The sequence below is a fragment of the Pezoporus flaviventris genome, unplaced genomic scaffold, assembly GCF_033815535.1.
Source record: "Pezoporus flaviventris isolate CSIRO_AGI_PZ_B2104156 unplaced genomic scaffold, CSIRO_AGI_Pfla_v1 ptg000462l, whole genome shotgun sequence".
Taxonomy (NCBI): Eukaryota; Metazoa; Chordata; class Aves; order Psittaciformes; family Psittacidae; genus Pezoporus; species Pezoporus flaviventris.
Window position 1 is genome coordinate 13,993 of NW_026893009.1, and position 21,807 is coordinate 35,799.

At 51.9% G+C, this 21,807-nt stretch overlaps 1 protein-coding gene across 1 annotated transcript in view; it reads left to right on the forward strand.

Annotated features, from left to right (window-relative positions):
- The first annotated feature begins 385 nt into the window (after nt 1-385).
- TCF4 (transcription factor 4) overlaps nt 386-21,807 on the forward strand; it is a 52,435-nt gene continuing 31,013 nt past the window's right edge. The window contains exons 1-7 of the mRNA XM_061443660.1: nt 386-506; nt 2,093-2,226; nt 5,944-6,076; nt 7,683-7,750; nt 12,389-12,467; nt 17,648-17,721; nt 21,695-21,792. Of these exons, the coding sequence (XP_061299644.1) occupies nt 500-506; nt 2,093-2,226; nt 5,944-6,076; nt 7,683-7,750; nt 12,389-12,467; nt 17,648-17,721; nt 21,695-21,792 (593 nt within the window). The 5' untranslated portion in view covers nt 386-499. The remainder of the gene's footprint in view (nt 507-2,092; nt 2,227-5,943; nt 6,077-7,682; nt 7,751-12,388; nt 12,468-17,647; nt 17,722-21,694; nt 21,793-21,807) is intronic.

The following is a 21,807-nucleotide window of genomic DNA, read 5'->3' on the forward strand; positions in this document are numbered from 1 at the left end:
TGCTGGCGCCGAGTCCACTTCCCCACCTTCTTTCCATGGGAATTCTATGGAATTCCTTAGGGATTTCCATGCACTATAGGAAAACATGGATGCATCCTGGGCCTGGAATGCCGTGGGGTGTAGGGAGCAGGGAATCGCCTCCAATCCTAAGGAAAACAGGGATTTTCCCACTTATTTCAGGGAATAATCCATGCTTATTCCCATCTTTGGGAATTCCATGCCTTGGGAATGCCCAATTCACCCTCTTGGACTCTTGGGACCTTTGGGAAGCTTCTTTCCCTTCCCGCGCAGGATTCCTATGGGATTTGGGAAGGGAATTCCAAGCAAACAAAGGGGGGGGGGTTGGGATTTTTCCCTATTTTTTGGGAATTCCAAGCTTAATCCCTCTTTTTTTCCCTAGGTTTATGCCCCATCAGCCAGCACCGCCGATTACAACCGGGATTCTCCCGGTTTTCCATCATCCAAGCCGGGCGCCGGCTCCTTCCCGAGCTCTTTCTTCATGCAAGGTAAAAAGAGGGATTCCCTTCCCCCCCCAAAATCCCAATGGATTGTGGGAAAACCGAAACCCCCATTCCCCACCTCCGGAATTCCCTTTGGGATCCACCTGCAGGAGCATCGCTTCCATAGGGAATCCCTCTGTTCACCCCCATTCCCCACCTCCGGAATTCCCTTTGGGATCCACCTGCAGGAGCATGGCTTCCATAGGGAATCCCTCTGTTCACCCCCATTCCCCACCTCCGGAATTCCCTTTGGGATCCACCTGCAGGAGCATCGCTTCCATAGGGAATCCCTCTCTTCACCCCCATTCCCCACCTCCGGAATTCCCTTTGGGATCCACCTGCAGGAGCATGGCTTCCATAGGGAATCCCTCTCTTCACCCCCATTCCCCACCTCCGGAATTCCCTTTGGGATCCACCTGCAGGAGCATGGCTTCCATAGGGAATCCCTCTCTTCACCCCCATTCCCCACCTCCGGAATTCCCTTTGGGATCCACCTGCAGGAGCATGGCTTCCATAGGGAATCCCTCTCTTCACCCCCATTCCCCACCTCCGGAATTCCCTTTGGGATCCACCTGCAGGAGCATCGCTTCCATAGGGAATCCCTCTCTTCACCCCCATTCCCCACCTCCGGAATTCCCTTTGGGATCCACCTGCAGGAGCATGGCTTCCATAGGGAATCCCTCTGTTCACCCCCATTCCCCACCTCCGGAATTCCCTTTGGGATCCACCTGCAGGAGCATGGCTTCCATAGGGAATCCCTCTGTTCACCCCCATTCCCCACCTCCGGAATTCCCTTTGGGATCCACCTGCAGGAGCATCGCTTCCATAGGGAATCCCTCTGTTCATCCCCATTCCCCACCTCCGGAATTCCCTTTGGGATCCACCTGCAGGAGCATGGCTTCCATAGGGAATCCCTCTGTTCACCCCCATTCCCCACCTCCGGAATTCCCTTTGGGATCCACCTGCAGGAGCATCGCTTCCATAGGGAATCCCTCTGTTCACCCCCATTCCCCACCTCCGGAATTCCCTTTGGGATCCACCTGCAGGAGCATCGCTTCCATAGGGAATCCCTCTGTTCACCCCCATTCCCCACCTCCGGAATTCCCTTTGGGATCCACCTGCAGGAGCATGGCTTCCATAGGGAATCCCTCTGTTCACCCCCATTCCCCACCTCCGGAATTCCCTTTGGGATCCACCTGCAGGAGCATGGCTTCCATAGGGAATCCCTCTCTTCACCCCCATTCCCCACCTCCGGAATTCCCTTTGGGATCCACCTGCAGGAGCATCGCTTCCATAGGGAATCCCTCTGTTCCCTAGGGAGATGCTTCCTTTATCCCCCCCCTTAATCCGGATCCTTTGGGAACATTGGATCCAATGGGAATTCCACCCCCCCACCATCTTTTCCATAGCATTCCCGATGGGAATTCCCACTTTGGGAATGAGGGAAGGACCACGAGGAGGTGGGATGGGCACCATGGGATGGATGAATGGAGGAGCATCCCTATGGAACCCCCCCAACACACACACATATTGAGCTCCTTGTTTTCCCATGGAATTCCCATCGGGATTCATTCCCTGCTCTTCCTTCCCAGATGGACACCACGGCAGCGATCCCTGGAGCTCTTCCAGTGGGATGAACCAACCCGGCTACGGAGGGATGCTGGGAAACTCAGCCCATCTCCCCCAGGCCAGCAGCTACTGCAGCCTGCATCCGCACGAGCGCTTGGTAAGGACCACCATCATCATGGACCTCTATGGTGGACCACCATCATCATGGACCTCTATGGTGGTCCAGCATCATCATGGACCTCTATGGTGGTCCAGCATCATTGGGGACCTCTATGGTGGTCCAGCATCATCATGGACCTCTATGGTGGACCACCATCATTGGGGACCTCTATGATGGTCCAGCATCATTGGGGACCTCTATGGTGGTCCAGCATCATTGGGGTCCTCTATGGTGGTCCAGCATCATTGGGGACCTCTATGATGGTCCAGCATCATTGGGGACCTCTATGGTGGTCCAGCATCATTGGGGTCCTCTATGGTGGTCCAGCATCATTGGGGACCTCTATGATGGTCCAGCATCATTGGGGACCTCTATGGTGGTCCAGCATCCTTATGGACCTCTATGATGGTCCAGCATCATTGGGGACCTCTATGATGGTCCAGCATCATCATGGACCTCTATGGTGGTCCAGCATCATTGGGGACCTCTATGGTGGTCCAGCATCATTGGGGACCTCTATGATGGACCAGCATCATTGGGGACCTCTATGATGGTCCAGCATCCTTATGGACCTCTATGGTGGTCCAGCATCATTGGGGACCTCTATGGTGGACCAGCATCATTGGGGACCTCTATGATGGACCAGCATCATTGGGGACCTCTATGGTGGACCAGCATCATTGGGGACCTCTATGATGGTCCAGCATCATTGGGGACCTCTATGGTGGACCAGCATCATCATGGACCTCCATGGTGGACCACCATCATCATGGACCTCTATGGTGGTCCAGCATCATTGGGGACCTCTATGGTGGTCCAGCATCATTGGGGACCTCTATGATGGTCCAGCATCATTGGGGACCTCTATGGTGGTCCAGCATCATTGGGGACCTCTATGGTGGTCCAGCATCATTGGGGACCTCTATGGTGGACCACCATCCTTATGGACCTCTATGGTGGTCCAGCATCATTGGGGACCTCTATGATGGTCCAGCATCATTGGGGACCTCTATGGTGGTCCAGCATCATTGGGGACCTCTATGGTGGTCCAGCATCATTGGGGACCTCTATGGTGGTCCAGCATCATTGGGGACCTCTATGGTGGTCCAGCATCATTGGGGACCTCTATGGTGGTCCAGCATCATTGGGGACCTCTATGGTGGTCCAGCATCATCATGGACCTCTATGGTGGTCCAGCATCATTGGGGACCTCTGTGGTGGTCCAGCATCATTGGGGACCTCTATGATGGTCCAGCATCATTGGGGACCTCTATGGTGGTCCAGCATCATTGGGGACCTCTATGGTGGTCCAGCATCATCATGGACCTCTATGGTGGTCCAGCATCATCGGGGACCTCTATGGTGGTCCAGCATCATCATGGACCTCTATGGTGGTCCAGCATCATTGGGGACCTCTATGGTGGTCCAGCATCACTGGGGACCTCTATGGTGGTCCAGCATCATTGGGGACCTCTATGATGGACCAGCATCATTGGGGACCTCTATGATGGTCCAGCATCATTGGGGACCTCTATGGTGGTCCAGCATCATTGGGGACCTCTATGGTGGTCCAGCATCATTGGGGACCTCTATGGTGGTCCAGCATCATTGGGGACCTCTATGGTGGACCACCATCATCATGGACCTCTATGGTGGTCCAGCATCATTGGGGACCTCTATGGTGGACCAGCATCATTGGGGACCTCTATGGTGGACCACCATCCTTATGGACCTCTATGGTGGTCCAGCATCATTGGGGACCTCTATGATGGTCCAGCATCATTGGGGACCTCTATGGTGGACCACCATCCTTATGGACCTCTATGGTGGTCCAGCATCATTGGGGACCTCTATGGTGGTCCAGCATCATTGGGGACCTCTATGGTGGTCCAGCATCATTGGGGACCTCTATGGTGGTCCAGCATCATTGGGGACCTCTATGATGGTCCAGCATCCTTATGGACCTCTATGGTGGTCCAGCATCATTGGGGACCTCTATGGTGGTCCAGCATCCTTATGGACCTCTATGATGGTCCAGCATCATTGGGGACCTCTATGGTGGTCCAGCATCATTGGGGACCTCTATGGTGGTCCAGCATCATTGGGGACCTCTATGATGGTCCAGCATCCTTATGGACCTCTATGATGGTCCAGCATCATTGGGGACCTCTATGATGGACCAGCATCATTGGGGACCTCTATGGTGGTCCAGCATCCTTATGGACCTCTATGGTGGTCCAGCATCATTGGGGACCTCTATGGTGGTCCAGCATCATTGGGGACCTCCATGATGCTCCATCATCCTTATGGACCTCCATGATGGAGCCATGGACCAAAGTGATGCTCCATCATCCTGATGGACCTCCATGCTGGACCATCATGGAGCCATGGCCCAAAGTGATGCTCCATCATCCTTATGGACCTCCATGATGGACCATCATGAAGCTATGGACCTCCATGATGCTCCATCGTCCTTATGGACCTCCATGATGGACCATCATGAAGCCATGGACCAAAGTGATGCTCCATCATCCTGGTGGACCTCCATGATGGACCATCATGAAGCCATGGGCCAAAGTGATGCTCCATCATCCTGATGGACCTCCATGATGCTCCATCATGAAGCCATGGCCCAAAGTGATGCTCCATCATCCTTATGGACCTCCATGATGGACCATCATGAAGCCATGGACCAAAGTGATGCTCCATCATCCTTATGGACCTCCATGATGGACCATCATGAAGCCATGGACCAAAGTCATGCTCCATCATCCTGATGGACCTCCATGATGGAGCCATGGCCCAAAGTGATGCTCCATCATCCTTATGGACCTCCATCATGGACCATCATGAAGCCATGGCCCAAAGTGATGCTCCATCATCCTGATGGACCTCCATGATGGAGCCATGGCCCAAAGTGATGCTCCATCATCCTTATGGACCTCCATGATGGACCATCATGAAGCCATGGCCCAAAGTGATGCTCCATCATCCTGATGGACCTCCATGATGGACCATCATGGAGCCATGGCCCAAAGTGATGCTCCATCATCCTTATGGACCTCCATGATGGAGCCATGGACCAAAGTGAAGCTCCATCATCCTTAAGGACCTCCATGATGGACCATCATGGAGCCATGGACCAAAGTGATGCTCCATCATCCTGATGGACCTCCATGATGCTCCATCATCCTGATGGACCTCCATGATGGACCATGATGGAGCTATGGACCAAAGTGATGCTCCATCATCCTTATGGACCTCCATGATGCTCCATCATCCTGATGGACCTCCATGATGGATCCATGGACCAAAGTGATGCTCCATCATCCTGATGGACCTCCATGATGGACCATGATGGAGCTATGGACCTCCATGATGCTCCATCATCCTGATGGACCTCCATGATGGACCATGATGGAGCCATGGCCCAAAGTGATGCTCCATCATCCTGATGGACCTCCATGATGGAGCCATGGCCCAAAGTGATGCTCCATCATCCTTAAGGACCTCCATGATGGACCATCATGGAGCCATGGACCAAAGTGATGCTCCATCATCCTGATGGACCTCCATGATGGACCATGATGGAGCCATGGCCCAAAGTGATGCTCCATCATCCTGATGGACCTCCATGATGGACCATGATGAAGCCATGGACCTCCATGATGCTCCATCATCCTGATGGACCTCCATCCTCTTCTCCCCTTCCAGAGCTTTCCATCCCATCCCTCGGGGGAGCTCAACTCCAGCCTGCCCCCCATGTCCACCTTCCACCGCGGTCCCAGCGCCCACTACGGCCCCACATCCTGCACCCCCCCGGCCAACGGCTCTGAGCCAATCATGGGTGAGTTCTTTGGGGGGCGGGCGCTATGGGGCGGAAGGGGGTTGGGATGGGGGCAATGTGGGGCTGGAGGTGATGGGAAGCATCCATCCATAGGGATGGATCCATTGGGATCGTGGGGCCCTATGGATGCTGGTTCCATAGGGATGAAGGCAGAATGGGATGGATCCATTGGGAATGTGGGTCCCTATGGATGCTGGTACCCAAGGGATGAAGGCAGAGTGGGATGGATCCATTGGGATCATGGGGCCCTATGGGTGCTGGTACCCAAGGATGAAGGCAGAATGGGATGGATCCATTGGGAATGTGGGGCCCTATGGATGCTGTTACCCAAGGGATGAAGGCAGAATGGGATGGATCCATTGGGATCATGGGGCCCTATGGGTGGTGGTACCCAAGGGATGAAGGCAATGTGGGGCTGGAGGTGATGGGAAGCATCCATCCATAGGGATGGATCCATTGGGATCGTGGGGCCCTATGGATGCTGGTTCCATAGGGATGAAGGCATTGTGGGGCAGGAGGGGATGGGAAGCATCCATCCATAGGGATGAATCCATTGGGATTATGGGTCCCTATGGGTGGTGGTACCCAACGGATGAAGGCACTGTGGGGCAGGAGGTGATGGGAAGCATCCATCCATAGGGATGGATCCATTGGGATCGTGGGGCCCTATAGGTGGTGGTACCCAAGGGATGAAGGCAGAATGGGATGGATCCATTGGGATCGTGGGGCCCTATGGGTGGTGGTACCCAAGGGATGAAGGCAGAATGGGATGGATCCATTGGGAATGTGGGGCCCTATGGATGCTGGTACCCAAGGATGAAGGCAGAATGGGATGGATCCATTGGGATCGTGGAGCCCTATGGGTGGTGGTACCCAAGGGATGAAGGCAGAATGGGATGGATCCATTGGGATCGTGGGTCCCTATGGATGCTGGTACCCAAGGATGAAGGCAGAATGGGATGGATCCATTGGGAATGTGGGGCCCTATGGATGCTGCTTCCATAGGGATGAAGGCAGAATGGGATGGATCCATTTTGAATGTGGGGCCCTATGGGTGGTGGTACCCAAGGGATGAAGGCAGAATGGGATGGATCCATTGGGAATGTGGGTCCCTATGGATGCTGGTACCCAAGGATGAAGGCAGAATGGGATGGATCCATTGGGAATGTGGGGCCCTATGGGTGGTGGTACCCAAGGGATGAAGGCAGAATGGGATGGATCCATTGGGAATGTGGGTCCCTATGGATGCTGGTACCCAAGGATGAAGGCAGAATGGAATGGATCCATTGGGAATGTGGGTCCCTATGGATGCTGGTACCCAATGGATGAAGGCAGAATGGGATGGATCCATTGGGAATGTGGGGCCCTATGGATGGTGGTACCCAAGGGATGAAGGCAGAGTGGGATGGATCCATTGGGAATGTGGGTCCCTACGGATGCTGGTACCCAAGGGATGAAGGCAGAATGGGGCCAGCGGGATGGGGAGCAACGGGAATTCCCATTGGAAACTTGGATTTGGGAGGGGGAACAATGGGATTGGGAATTCCCTGTGGGATTTTTCCTGCTTTTCCCTACTTTTCTGACCCCCATCCTTTCCTTTTTCCAGGCAACAGAGGAAGTGGGGCAGGAGGAAGCTCCCAGACCGGCGATGCCCTGGGCAAAGCCCTCGCTTCCGTAAGGACCCCATTCCCAACCTTTGGAATGCCGTGTGCCCAGCGGGGTGGGATGCGGGCCACCAATGGGATCCAATGGGATTTGGGCTTTTCTATGGTGATGGAGCCCTTTGGGGCCATCATTCCTTAGGGATCCAATGGGATTTGGGCCTTTCTATGGCTGTAGAGCCCTTTGGGGCCATCATTCCTTAGGGATCCAATGGGATTTGGACCTTTCTATGGTGATGGAGCAGCTTTGGGGCCATCATTCCTTAGGGATCCCATGGGATTTGAGCCTTTCTATGGTGATGGAGCAGCTTTGGGGCCATCATTCCTTAGGGTTCCAATGGGATTTGGGTCTTTCTATGCTTGTAGAGCCCTTTGGGGCCATCATTCCTTAGGGATCCAATGGGATTTGGGCCTTTCTATGGTGATGGAGCAGCTTTGGGGCCATCATTCCTTAGGGATCCAATGGGATTTGGGCCTTTCTATGGTGATGGAGCAGCTTTGGGGCCATCATTCCTTAGGGATCCAATGGGATTTGGACCTTTCTATGGTTGTAGAGCCCTTTGGGGCCATCATTCCTTAGGGATCCAATGGGATTTGGGCCTTTCTATGGTGATGGAGCAGTTTGGGGTCATCATTCCTTAGGTATCCAATGGGATTTGGACCTTTCTATGGTGATGGAGCAGCTTTGGGGCCATCATTCCTTAGGGATCCAATGGGATTTGGGCCTTTCTATGGTGATGGAGCCCTTTGGGGCCATCATTCCTTAGGGATCCAATGGGATTTGGGCCTTTCTATGGTGATGGAGCAGCTTTGGGGCCATCATTCCTTAGGGATCCAATGGGATTTGGGTCTTTCTATGGGGATGGAGCCCTTTGGGGCCATCATTCCTTAGGGATCCAATGGGATTTGGGCCTTTCTATGGTTGTAGAGCCCTTTGGGGCCATCATTCCTTAGGGATCCAATGGGATTTGGGCCTTTCTATGGTGATGGAGCAGCTTTGGGGCCATCATTCCTTAGGGATCCAATGGGATTTGGGCCTTTCTATGGTGATGGAGCCCTTTGGGGCCATCATTCCTTAGGGATCCAATGGGATTTGGGCCTTTCTATGGCTGTAGAGCCCTTTGGGGCCATCATTCCTTAGGGATCCAATGGGATTTGGGCCTTTCTATGGTGATGGAGCAGTTTGGGGCCATCATTCCTTAGGGATCCAATGGGATTTGGGCCTTTCTATGGTGATGGAGCAGCTTTGGGGCCATCATTCCTTAGGGATCCAATGGGATTTGGGCCTTTCTATGGTTGTGGAGCCCTTTGGAGCCATCATTCCTTAGGGATCCAATGGGATTTGGGCCTTTCTATGGCTGTAGAGCCCTTTGGGGCCATCATTCCTTAGGGATCCAATGGGATTTGGGCCTTTCTATGGTGATGGAGCCCTTTGGGGCCATCATTCCTTAGGGATCCAATGGGATTTGGGCCTTTCTATGGTGATGGAGCCCTTTGGGGCCATCATTCCTTAGGGATCCAATGGGATTTGGGCCTTTCTATGGCTGTAGAGCCCTTTGGGGCCATCATTCCTTAGGGATCCAGTGGGATTTGGGCCTTTCTATGCTTGTAGAGCCCTTTGGGGCCATCATTCCTTAGGGATCCAATGGGATTTGGGCCTTTCTATGGTGATGGAGCAGCTTTGGGGCCATCATTCCTTAGGGATCCAATGGGATTTGGACCTTTCTATGGTTGTAGAGCCCTTTGGGGCCATCATTCCTTAGGGATCCAATGGGATTTGGGCTTTTCTATGGTTGTAGAGCCCTTTGGGGCCATCATTCCTTAGGGATCCAATGGGATTTGGGCCTTTCTATGGTTGTAGAGCCCTTTGGGGCCACCATTCCTTAGGGATCCAATGGGATTTGGGCCTTTCTATGGCTGTAGAGCCCTTTGGGGCCATCATTCCTTAGGGATAAATTGGGATTTGGACCTTTCTTTGGTGATGGAGCAGCTTTGGGGCCATCATTCCTTAGGGATCCAATGGGATTTGGGCCTTTCTATGGTGATGGAGCAGCTTTGGGGCCATCATTCCTTAGGGATCCAATGGGATTTGGGCCTTTCTATGGTGATGGAGCCCTTTGGGGTCATCATTCCTTAGGGATCCAATGGGATTTGGGCCTTTCTATGGCTGTAGAGCCCTTTGGGGCCATCATTCCTTAGGGATCCAATGGGATTTGGGCCTTTCTATGGTGATGGAGCAGCCTTGGGGCCATCATTCCTTAGGGATCCAATGGGATTTGGGCTTTTCTATGGCTGTAGCGCCCTTTGGGGCCATCATTCCTTAGGGATCCAATGGGATTTGGGCCTTTCTATGGTGATGGAGCAGCTTTGGGGCCATCATTCCTTAGGGATCCAATGGGATTTGGGCCTTTCTATGGTTGTAGAGCCCTTTGGGGCCATCATTCCTTAGGGATCCAATGGGATTTGGGCCTTTCTATGGTTGTAGAGCCCTTTGGGGCCATCATTCCTTAGGGATCCAATGGGATTTGGGCCTTTCTATGGCGATGGAGCAGCTTTGGGGCCATCATTCCTTAGGGATCCAATGGGATTTGGGCCTTTCTATGGGGATGGAGCCCTTTGGGGCCATCATTCCTTAGGGATCCAATGGGATTTGGGCCTTTCTATGGTTGCAGAGCCCTTTGGGGCCATCATTCCTTAGGGATCCAATGGGATTTGGGCCTTTCTCTGGTTGTAGAGCCCTTTGGGGCCATCATTCCTTAGGGATCCAATGGGATTTGGGCCTTTCTATGGCTGTAGAGCCCTTTGGGGCCATCATTCCTTAGGGATCCAATGGGATTTGGGCCTTTCTATGGTGATGGAGCAGCTTTGGGGCCATCATTCCTTAGGGATCCAATGGGATTTGGGCCTTTCTATAGTGATGGAGCAGTTTGGGGTCATCATTCCTTAGGGATCCAATGGGATTTGGGCCTTTCTATGGTTGTAGAGCCCTTTGGGGCCATCATTCCTTAGGGATCCAATGGGATTTGGGCCTTTCTATGGTGATGGAGCCCTTTGGGGCCATCATTCCTTAGGGATCCAATGGGATTTGGGCCTTTCTATGGTTGTAGAGCCCTTTGGGGCCATCATTCCTTAGGGATCCAATGGGATTTGGGCCTTTCTATGGTGATGGAGCCCTTTGGGGCCATCATTCCTTAGGGATCCAATGGGATTTGGGCCTTTCTATGGTGATGGAGCAGCTTTGGGGCCATCATTCCTTAGGGATCCAATGGGATTTGGGCCTTTCTATGGTGATGGAGCAGCTTTGGGGCCATCATTCCTTAGGGATCCAATGGGATTTGGGCCTTTCTATGGCTGTAGAGCCCTTTGGGGCCATCATTCCTTAGGGATCCCATGGGATTTGGGCCTTTCTATGGTGATGGAGCAGTTTGGGGCCATCATTCCTTAGGGATCCAATGGGATTTGGGCCTTTCTATGGTTGTAGAGCCCTTTGGGGCCATCATTCCTTAGGGATCCAATGGGATTTGGGCCTTTCTATGCTTGTAGAGCCCTTTGGGGCCATCATTCCTTAGGGATCCAATGGGATTTGGGCCTTTCTATGGTGATGGAGCCCTTTGGGGCCATCATTCCTTAGGGATCCAATGGGATTTGGGCCTTTCTATGGTGATGGAGCAGCTTTGGGGCCATCATTCCTTAGGGATCCAATGGGATTTGGGCCTTTCTATGGTGCTAGAGCCCTTTGGGGCCATCATTCCTTAGGGATCCAATGGGATTTGGGCCTTTCTATGGCTGTAGAGCCCTTTGGGGCCATCATTCCTTAGGGATCCAATGGGATTTGGGCCTTTCTATGTTGATGGAGCCCTTTGGGGCCATCATTCCTTAGGGATCCAATGGGATTTGGGCCTTTCTATGGTGATGGAGCAGTTTGGGGCCATCATTCCTTAGGGATCCAATGGGATTTGGGCCTTTCTATGGTTGTAGAGCCCTTTGGGGCCATCATTCCTTAGGGATCCAATGGGATTTGGGCCTTTCTATGGTTGTAGAGCCCTTTGGGGCCATCATTCCTTAGGGATCCAATGGGATTTGGGCCTTTCTATGGTTGCAGAGCCCTTTGGGGCCATCATTCCTTAGGGATCCAATGGGATTTGGGCCTTTCTATGCTTGTAGAGCCCTTTGGGGCCATCATTCCTTAGGGATCCAATGGGATTTGGGCCTTTCTATGGTTGTAGAGCCCTTTGGGGCCATCATTCCTTAGGGATCCAATGGGATTTGGGCCTTTCTATGGTTGTAGAGCCCTTTGGGGCCATCATTCCTTAGGGATCCAATGGGATTTGGGCCTTTCTATGGTGATGGAGCCCTTTGGGGCCATCATTCCTTAGGGATCCAATGGGATTTGGGCCTTTCTATGCTTGTAGAGCCCTTTGGGGCCATCATTCCTTAGGGATCCAATGGGATTTGGGCCTTTCTATGGTGATAGAGCCCTTTGGGGCCATCATTCCTTAGGGATCCAATGGGATTTGGACCTTTCTATGCTTGTAGAGCCCTTTGGGGCCATCATTCCTTAGGGATCCAATGGGATTTGGGCCTTTCTATGGCTGTAGAGCCCTTTGGGGCCATCATTCCTTAGGGATTAACCCTCTATCGTCTCTTAAAGATCTACTCTCCAGAGCCCACCACCACCAGCTTCCCATCCACTCCTTCAACTCCTGTTGGCTCTCCCCCTTCTCTGGCAGGTAACAGTTGCCTCCTTCTTTTGTGTCCTCCCCCCCTTCCTTTTTCCCTGTATCCCAAGAAAAGAGGGGGGGGTTTGGAATGGGGATGGAAAAAAGACTGGGAAAAGCTTGGGAATGTTCCCCTACAGCTCAATGGGTTTCATCGCAAGGTTTCCCCTTTAGGGCAACGGGAGGAGTTGGGGAGGTTGGAAGGGGGCATTCCCAATCCCAATGCAATTCCAAGGATGGAGCATTCCCAATCCCATTCACTTCCAAGGATGGAGCATTCCCAATCCCAATGCACTTCCAAGGATCCTTAAGATGGGATTGGGATGGAAAAGACCTTAAGAACTAGGTCTAGGTAAGGACCACGTTGCTCCATGTTGAGCGCATCCAAGGATGCGGCATTCCCAATCCCAATGCAATTCCAAGGATGGAACATTCCCAATCCCATTCACTTCCAAGGATGGAGCATTCCCAATCCCAATGCACTTCCAAGGATCCTTAAAGTGGGATTGGGATGGAAAAGACCTTAAGAACTAGGTCTAGGTAAGGACCACGTTCTCCATCCATTGGGATGTTGAGCGCATCCAAGGATGCGGCATTCCCAATCCCAATGCAATTCCAAGGATGGAGCATTCCCAATCCCATTCACTTCCAAGGATGGAGCATTCCCAATCCCAATGCACTTCCAAGGATCCTTAAGATGGGATTGGGATGGAAAAGACCTTAAGAACTAGGTCTAGGTAAGGACCACGTTCTCCATCCATCGGGATGTTGAGCGCATCCAAGGATGCGGCATTCCCAATCCCAATGCAATTCCAAGGATGGAGCATTCCCAATCCCAATGCAATTCCAAGGATGGAACATTCCCAATCCCATTCACTTCCAAGGATCCTTTAGGATGGGATTGGGATGGAAAAGACCCTAAGAACTAGGTCTAGGTGAGGACCACGTTCTCCATCCATCGGGATGTTGAGCGCATCCAAGGATGCAGCATTCCCAATCCCAATGCAATTCCAAGGATGGAGCATTCCCAATCCCATTCACTTCCAAGGATGCAGCATTCCCAATCCCAAAGCACTTCCAAGGATCCTTTAGGATGTGATTGGGATGGAAAAGACCCTAAGAACTAGGTCTAGGTAAGGACCACGTTGCTCCATGTTGAGCGCATCCAAGGATGCGGCATTCCCAATCCCAATGCAATTCCAAGGATGTGGCATTCCCAATCCCATTCACTTCCAAGGATGGAGCATTCCCAATCCCAGTGCACTTCCAAGGATCCTTTAGGATGGGATTGGGATGGAAAAGACCTTAAGAACTAGGTCTAGGTAAGGACCACGTTGCTCCATGTTGAGCGCATCCAAGGATGCGGCATTCCCAATCCCAATGCAATTCCAAGGATGGAACATTCCCAATCCCGATGCACTTCCAAGGATGGAGCATTCCCAATCCCATTCACTTCCAAGGATCCTTTAGGATGGGATTGGGATGGAAAAGACCTTAAGAACTAGGTCTAGGTAAGGACCACGTTGCTCCATGTTGAGCGCATCCAAGGATGCGGCATTCCCAATCCCAATGCAATTCCAAGGATGGAGCATTCCCAATCCCAATGCACTTCCAAGGATCCTTTAGGATGGTATTCGGATGGAAAAGACCTTAAGAACTAGGTCTAGGTAAGGACCACGTTCTCCATCCATCGGGATGTTGAGCGCATCCAAGGATGCGGCATTCCCAATCCCAATGCAATTCCAAGGATGGAGCATTCCCAATCCCAATGCAATTCCAAGGATGGAGCATTCCCAATCCCATTCACTTCCAAGGATCCTTTAGGATGGGATTGGGATGGAAAAGACCTTAAGAACTAGGTCTAGGTAAGGACCACGTTGCTCCATGTTGAGCGCATCCAAGGATGCGGCATTCCCAATCCCAATGCAATTCCAAGGATGGAGCATTCCCAATCCCATTCACTTCCAAGGATGGAGCATTCCCAATCCCAATGCACTTCCAAGGATCCTTTAGGATGGGATTGGGATGGAAAAGACCTTAAGAACTAGGTCTAGGTAAGGACCACGTTGCTCCATGTTGAGCGCATCCAAGGATGCGGCATTCCCAATCCCAATGCAAGTCCAAGGATGTGGCATTCCCAATCCCAATGCACTTCCAAGGATGGAGCATTCCCAATCCCATTCACTTCCAAGGATCCTTTAGGATGGGATTGGGATGGAAAAGACCTTAAGAACTAGGTCTAGGTAAGGACCACGTTGCTCCATGTTGAGCGCATCCAAGGATGCGGCATTCCCAATCCCAATGCAATTCCAAGGATGGAGCATTCCCAATCCCATTCACTTCCAAGGATGGAGCATTCCCAATCCCAATGCACTTCCAAGGATCCTTTAGGATGGGATTGGGATGGAAAAGACCTTAAGAACTAGGTCTAGGTAAGGACCACGTTGCTCCATGTTGAGCGCATCCAAGGATGCGGCATTCCCAATCCCAATGCAAGTCCAAGGATGTGGCATTCCCAATCCCAATGCACTTCCAAGGATGGAGCATTCCCAATCCCATTCACTTCCAAGGATCCTTTAGGATGGGATTGGGATGGAAAAGACCTTAAGAACTAGGTCTAGGTAAGGACCACGTTGCTCCATGTTGAGCGCATCCAAGGATGCGGCATTCCCAATCCCAATGCAATTCCAAGGATGGAGCATTCCCAATCCCAATGCACTTCCAAGGATGGAGCATTCCCAATCCCATTCACTTCCAAGGATCCTTTAGGATGGGATTGGGATGGAAAAGACCTTAAGAACTAGGTCTAGGTAAGGACCACGTTCTCCATCCATCGGGATGTTGAGCGCATCCAAGGATGCGGCATTCCCAATCCCAATGCAATTCCAAGGATGGAGCATTCCCAATCCCATTCACTTCCAAGGATGGAGCATTCCCAATCCCAAAGCACTTCCAAGGATCCTTTAGGATGGGATTGGGATGGAAAAGACCCTAAGAACTAGGTCTAGGTGAGGACCACGTTGCTCCATGTTGAGCGCATCCAAGGATGCGGCATTCCCAATCCCAATGCAATTCCAAGGATGTGGCATTCCCAATCCCATTCACTTCCAAGGATGGAGCATTCCCAATCCCATTCACTTCCAAGGATCCTTTAGGATGGGATTGGGATGGAAAAGACCCTAAGAACTAGGTCTAGGTAAGGACCACGTTGCTCCATGTTGAGCGCATCCAAGGATGCGGCATTCCCAATCCCAATGCACTTCCAAGGATGTGGCATTCCCAATCCCATTCACTTCCAAGGATGGAGCATTCCCAATCCCATTCACTTCCAAAGATCCTTTAGGATGGGATTGGGATGGAAAAGACCCTAAGAACTAGGTCTAGGTAAGGACCACGTTCTCCATCCATCGGGATGTTGAGCGCATCCAAGGATGAGGCATTCCCAATCCCAATGCAATTCCAAGGATGGAGCATTCCCAATCCCATTCACTTCCAAGGATGGAGCATTCCCAATCCCAATTCACTTCCAAGGATCCTTTAGGATGGGATTGGGATGGAAAAGACCCTAAGAACTAGGTCTAGGTAAGGACCACGTTGCTCCATGTTGAGAGCATCCAAGGATGCGGCATTCCCAATCCCAATGCAATTCCAAGGATGGAGCATTCCCAATCCCAATGCAATTCCAAGGATGGAGCATTCCCAATCCCATTCACTTCCAAGGATCCTTTAGGATGGGATTGGGATGGAAAAGACCTTAAGAACTAGGTCTAGGTAAGGACCACGTTGCTCCATGTTGAGAGCATCCAAGGATGCGGCATTCCCAATCCCAATGCAATTCCAAGGATGGAGCATTCCCAATCCCAATGCAATTCCAAGGATGGAGCATTCCCAATCCCATTCACTTCCAAGGATCCTTAAGGTGGGATTGGGATAGAAAAGACCCTAAGAACTAGGTCTAGGTAAGGACCACGTTCTCCATCCATCGGGATGTTGAGCGCATCCAAGGATGCGGCATTCCCAATCCCAATGCAATTCCAAGGATGAGGCATTCCCAATCCCATTCACTTCCAAGGATGGAGCATTCCCAATCCCAATGCACTTCCAAGCATCCTTTAGGATGGGATTGGGATGGAAAAGACCCTAAGAACTAGGTCTAGGTAAGGACCACGTTGTTCCATGTTGAGCGCATCCAAGGATGCGGCATTCCCAATCCCAATGCAATTCCAAGGATGGAGCATTCCCAATCCCAATGCACTTCCAAGGATGGAGCATTCCCAATCCCAATGCACTTCCAAGGATCCTTTAGGATGGGATTGGGATGGAAAAGACCTTAAGAACTAGGTCTAGGTGAGGACCACGTTCTCCATCCATCGGGATGTTGAGCGCATCCAAGGATGCGGCATTCCCAATCCCAATGCAATTCCAAGGATGTGGCATTCCCAATCCCATTCACTTCCAAGGATGGAGCATTCCCAATCCCATTCACTTCCAAAGATCCTTTAGGATGGGATTGGGATGGAAAAGACCTTAAGAACTAGGTCTAGGTAAGGACCACGTTGCTCCATGTTGAGCGCATCCAAGGATGCGGCATTCCCAATCCCAATGCACTTCCAAGGATGGAGCATTCCCAATCCCATTCACTTCCAAGGATGGAGCATTCCCAATCCCAATGCACTTCCAAGGATCCTTAAGATGGGATTGGGATGGAAAAGACCCTAAGAACTAGGTATAGGTAAGGACCACGTTGCTCCATGTTGAGCGCATCCAAGGATGCGGCATTCCCAATCCCAATGCACTTCCAAGGATCCTTTAGGATGGGATTGGGATGGAAAAGACCCTAAGAACTAGGTCTAGGTAAGGACCACGTTGCTCCATGTTGAGCGCATCCATAGATGCGGCATTCCCAATCCCAATGCACTTCCAAGGATTTAGCATTCCCAATTCCCATTCTCTTCCATTCAATGGGAATTGCCTTTGGAAAACCCCTGGAAAACGGGATCCCCCCCTTTCCAATGCCTCCCTTCTCCCTTAGAAGCCAATGGAAGAGGAAGGAAAACCCCCCTGTTTTTCTCCTTCCTTCCTCGATCCATCTTTCCCAGCCATTCCCAACTTTTCCTTCCCCAACTTCCCACTCCCAAATCCCTTGGGAATGCCGGGGTTTCTAATGGTGCTTCCCCTTTTGCTACCAGCAGGCCCAGCTGTATGGTCTAGGAATGGAGGCCAAGCGGCAGCATCTCCCACTTATGACGGGCCCTTACATTCCTTGGTAGGTGATCCATGGGGAACATCCCATATTCCCGACCTTTTCCATGTCTCATCCCTGCTTCCGTCCCTCTTCCCAACCCCCCCCCTTTTTCCCAGGAGATGGAGTTTGGATCCTATAGGATAAGAGAGCGAAGGAGGAGGAGGAGGAGGTGGTGGTGGTGGTCAAAGGATGGAGGAGATGGTGGTGGTACCCATGGGATGGGGATGGTGATCCCATGGGATGGGGGTGGTGATCCCATGGGATGGGGGTGGTGATCCCATGGGATGGGGATGATGGTGGCCCCTATAGGATGGAGATGGTGGTGGTCCCTATAGGATGGAGATGATGGTGGTCCCATGGGATGGGGATGGTGGTCCCCATAGGATGGAGATGGTGATCCCATAGGATGGAGATGATGGTGGCCCCTATAGGATGGAGATGGTGGTGATCCCATGGGATGGGGATGGTGGCCCCCATAGGATGGAGATGGTGGTGATCCCATAGGATGGAGATGATGGTGGCCCCTATAGGATGGAGATGGTGGTCCCATAGGATGGAGATGATGATCCCATAGGATGGGGATGGTGGTGATCCCATTGGATGGAGATGGTGATCCCATAGGATGGAGATGGTGATCCCATGGGATGGGGGTGGTGATCCCATGGGATGGGGATGGTGGGGGTGATCCCATGGGATGGAGATGATGGTGGCCCCTATAGGATGGAGATGATGGTGGTCCCATAGGATGGAGATGGTGGTGATCCCATGGGATGGAGATGATGGTGGCCCCTATAGGATGGAGATGGCCGTGATCCCATTGGATGGAGATGATGGTGATCCCATAGGATGGAGATGGTGATCCCATAGGATGGGGATGGTGGTGATCCCATAGGATGGAGATGGTGATCCCATAGGATGGGGATGGTGGTGATCCCATAGGATGGAGATGGTGGTGATCCCATGGGATGGAGATGGTGGTGATCCCATAGGATGGAGATGGTGGTGATCCCATAGGATGGAGATGATGGTGGTCCCATAGGATGGAGATGGTGGTGATCCCATAGGATGGAGATGATGGTGGCCCCTATAGGATGGAGATGGTGATCCCATAGGATGGAGATGGTGATCCCATGGGATGGGGATGGTGGGGGTGATCCCATGGGATGGAGATGATGGTGGCCCCTATAGGATGGAGATGATGGTGATCCCATAGGATGGGGATGGGGGTGATCCCATAGGATGGAGATGGTGATCCCATAGGATGGAGATGATGATCCCATAGGATGGGGATGGTGGTGATCCCATAGGATGGAGATGGTGATCCCATAGGATGGGGATGGTGGTGGTCCCATAGGATGGAGATGGTGGTACCCATAGGATGGAGATGGTGATCCCATAGGATGGAGATGGTGATCCCATAGGATGGGGATGGTGATCCCATGGGATGGGGGTGGTGATCCCATGGGATGGGGATGATGGTGGCCCCTATAGGATGGAGATGATGGTGATCCCATAGGATGGAGATGGTGATCCCATAGGATGGAGATGATGGTGATCCCATAGGATGGAGATGGTGATCCCATAGGATGGAGATGGTGGTGATCCCATAGGATGGAGATGGTGATCCCATAGGATGGAGATGATGGTGATCCCATAGGATGGAGATGGTGGTGATCCCATGGGATGGGGATGGTGATCCCATAGGATGGGGATGGTGGTGATCCCATGGGATAGGGGTGGTGATCCCATAGGATGGAGATGATGGTGATCCCATGGGATGGAGATGGTGATCCCATAGGATAGAGATGATGGTGGCCCCTATAGGATGGAGATGGCCGTGATCCCATTGGATGCAGATGCTGATGATCCCATTGGATGCAGATGCTGATGATCCCATAGGATTCCTGGGAAGTCCTGGAGCTTCCCTTGACCCGCCTCATTCTTCCCCCTTCCCTTATGGAATGATGGCCTTCATCCTTCCCCTCTCCCATCCCCTTGGGAATCCCTTTCCCTATGGAATTCCAATGGGATTTTATCTCCCATCCCCATTATTGACAGGGAAAAGGGATGGGGCATCCCTTTCCCTATAGAATTCCAATGGAATTCTCTCTCCCATCCCCATTATTGCCAGGGAAAAGGGATGGGGCATCCCTTTCCCTATAGAATTCCAATGGCATTTTCTCTCCCACCCCATTCCAAAGGCAGCATCCCTTTCTCTATAGAATTCCAATGGGATTATCTCTCCCATCCCCATTATTGGCATTGAAAAGGGATGGGGCATCCCTTTCCCTATAGAATTCCAATGGGATTTTATCTCCCATCCCCATTATTGACAGGGAAAAGGGATGGGGCATCCCTTTCCCAATGGGATTCCAATGGGATTTTCTCTCCCACCCCATTCCAAAGGCAGCATCCCTTTCCCTATAGAATCCCAATGGGATTTTCTCTCCCATCCCCATTATTGGCATTGAAAAGGGATGGGGCATCCCTTTCCCTATAGAATTCCAATGGAATTCTCTCTCCCATCCCCATTATTGCCAGGGAAAAGAGATGGGGCATCCCATTCCCTATAGAATTCCCATGGGATTTTCTCCCCCCCCCATTCCAAAGGCAACATCCCTTTCCCTATAGAATTCCAATGGGATTTTATCTCCCATCCCCATTATTGACAGGGAAAAGGGATGGGGCATCCCTTTCCCAATGGGATTCCAATGGGATTTTCTCTCCCACCCCATTCCAAAGGCAGCATCCCTTTCCCTATAGAATCCCAATGGGATTTTCTCTCCCATCCCCATTATTGGCATTGAAAAGGGATGGGGCATCCCTTTCCCTATAGAATTCCAATGGAATTCTCTCTCCCATCCCCATTATTGACAGGGAAAAGGGATGGGGCATCCTTTTCCCTATGGAATTCCAATGGGATTTTCTCTCCCCCCCCATTCCAAAAGCAACATCCCTTTCCCAATGGAATTCCAATGGGATTTTCTCTCCCCCCCCATTCCAAAAGCAACATCCCTTTCCCAATGGAATTCCAATGGGATTTTCTCTCCCATCCCCATTATTTTCATTGAAAAGGGATGGGGCATCCCTTTCCCAATGGAATTCCAATGGGATTCTCTCTCCCATCCCCATTATTGACAGGGAAAAGAGACGGGGCATCCCTTTCCCAATGGGATTCCAATGGGATTTTCTCTCCCACCCCATTCCAAAGGCAACATCCCTTTCCCAATGGAATTCCAATGGGATTTTATCTCCCATCCCCATTATTGACAGGGAAAAGGGATGGGGCATCCCTTTCCCAATGGGATTCCAATGGCATTTTCTCTCCCACCCCATTCCAAAGGCAGCATCCCTTTCCCTATAGAATCCCAATGGGATTTTCTCTCCCATCCCCATTATTGGCATTGAAAAGGGATGGGGCATCCCTTTCCCTATAGAATTCCAATGGAATTCTCTCTCCCATCCCCATTATTGGCAGGGAAAAGAGATGGGGCATCCCTTTCCCAATGGGATTCCAATGGGATTTTCTCTCCCACCCCATTCCAAAGGCAACATCCATCCCTTTCCCAATGGAATTCCAATGGGATTTTCTCTCCCACCCCATTCCAAAGGCAACATCCCTTTCCCTATGGAATTCCAATGGAATTCTCTCTCCCATCTCCATTATTGGCATTGAAAAGGGATGGGGCTCCCCTTTCCCTATGGAATTCCAATGGGATTTTGTCTCCCAACCCCATTATTGGGAAGGGAAGGGGATGGAGCTCCCCTTTCCCAATGGAATTCCAATGGCATTCTCTCCCCCCCCATTCCAAAAGCAACATCCATCCCTTTCCCAATGGAATTCCAAGAGCAGGGCCAACAAAAGGGGGGTCGCCATAGCAACAACACCCCCCCCCCCCATCCCCACCTCCTTGGGTACCACATCCCGGTCCCCCCCCCCCAATCCCATCCCATCCCATCCCGCTTCCATAGCAACGATGCTCTTCCCAAGCAGCAAAGCCGCCTGGAAGACCGCTTGGAACGCTTGGACGACGCCATCCACGTGCTCCGGAATCACGCCGTGGGGCAGGCCCCATCGCTGTCCGCCCCACAAGTGCCCCCCGCCCC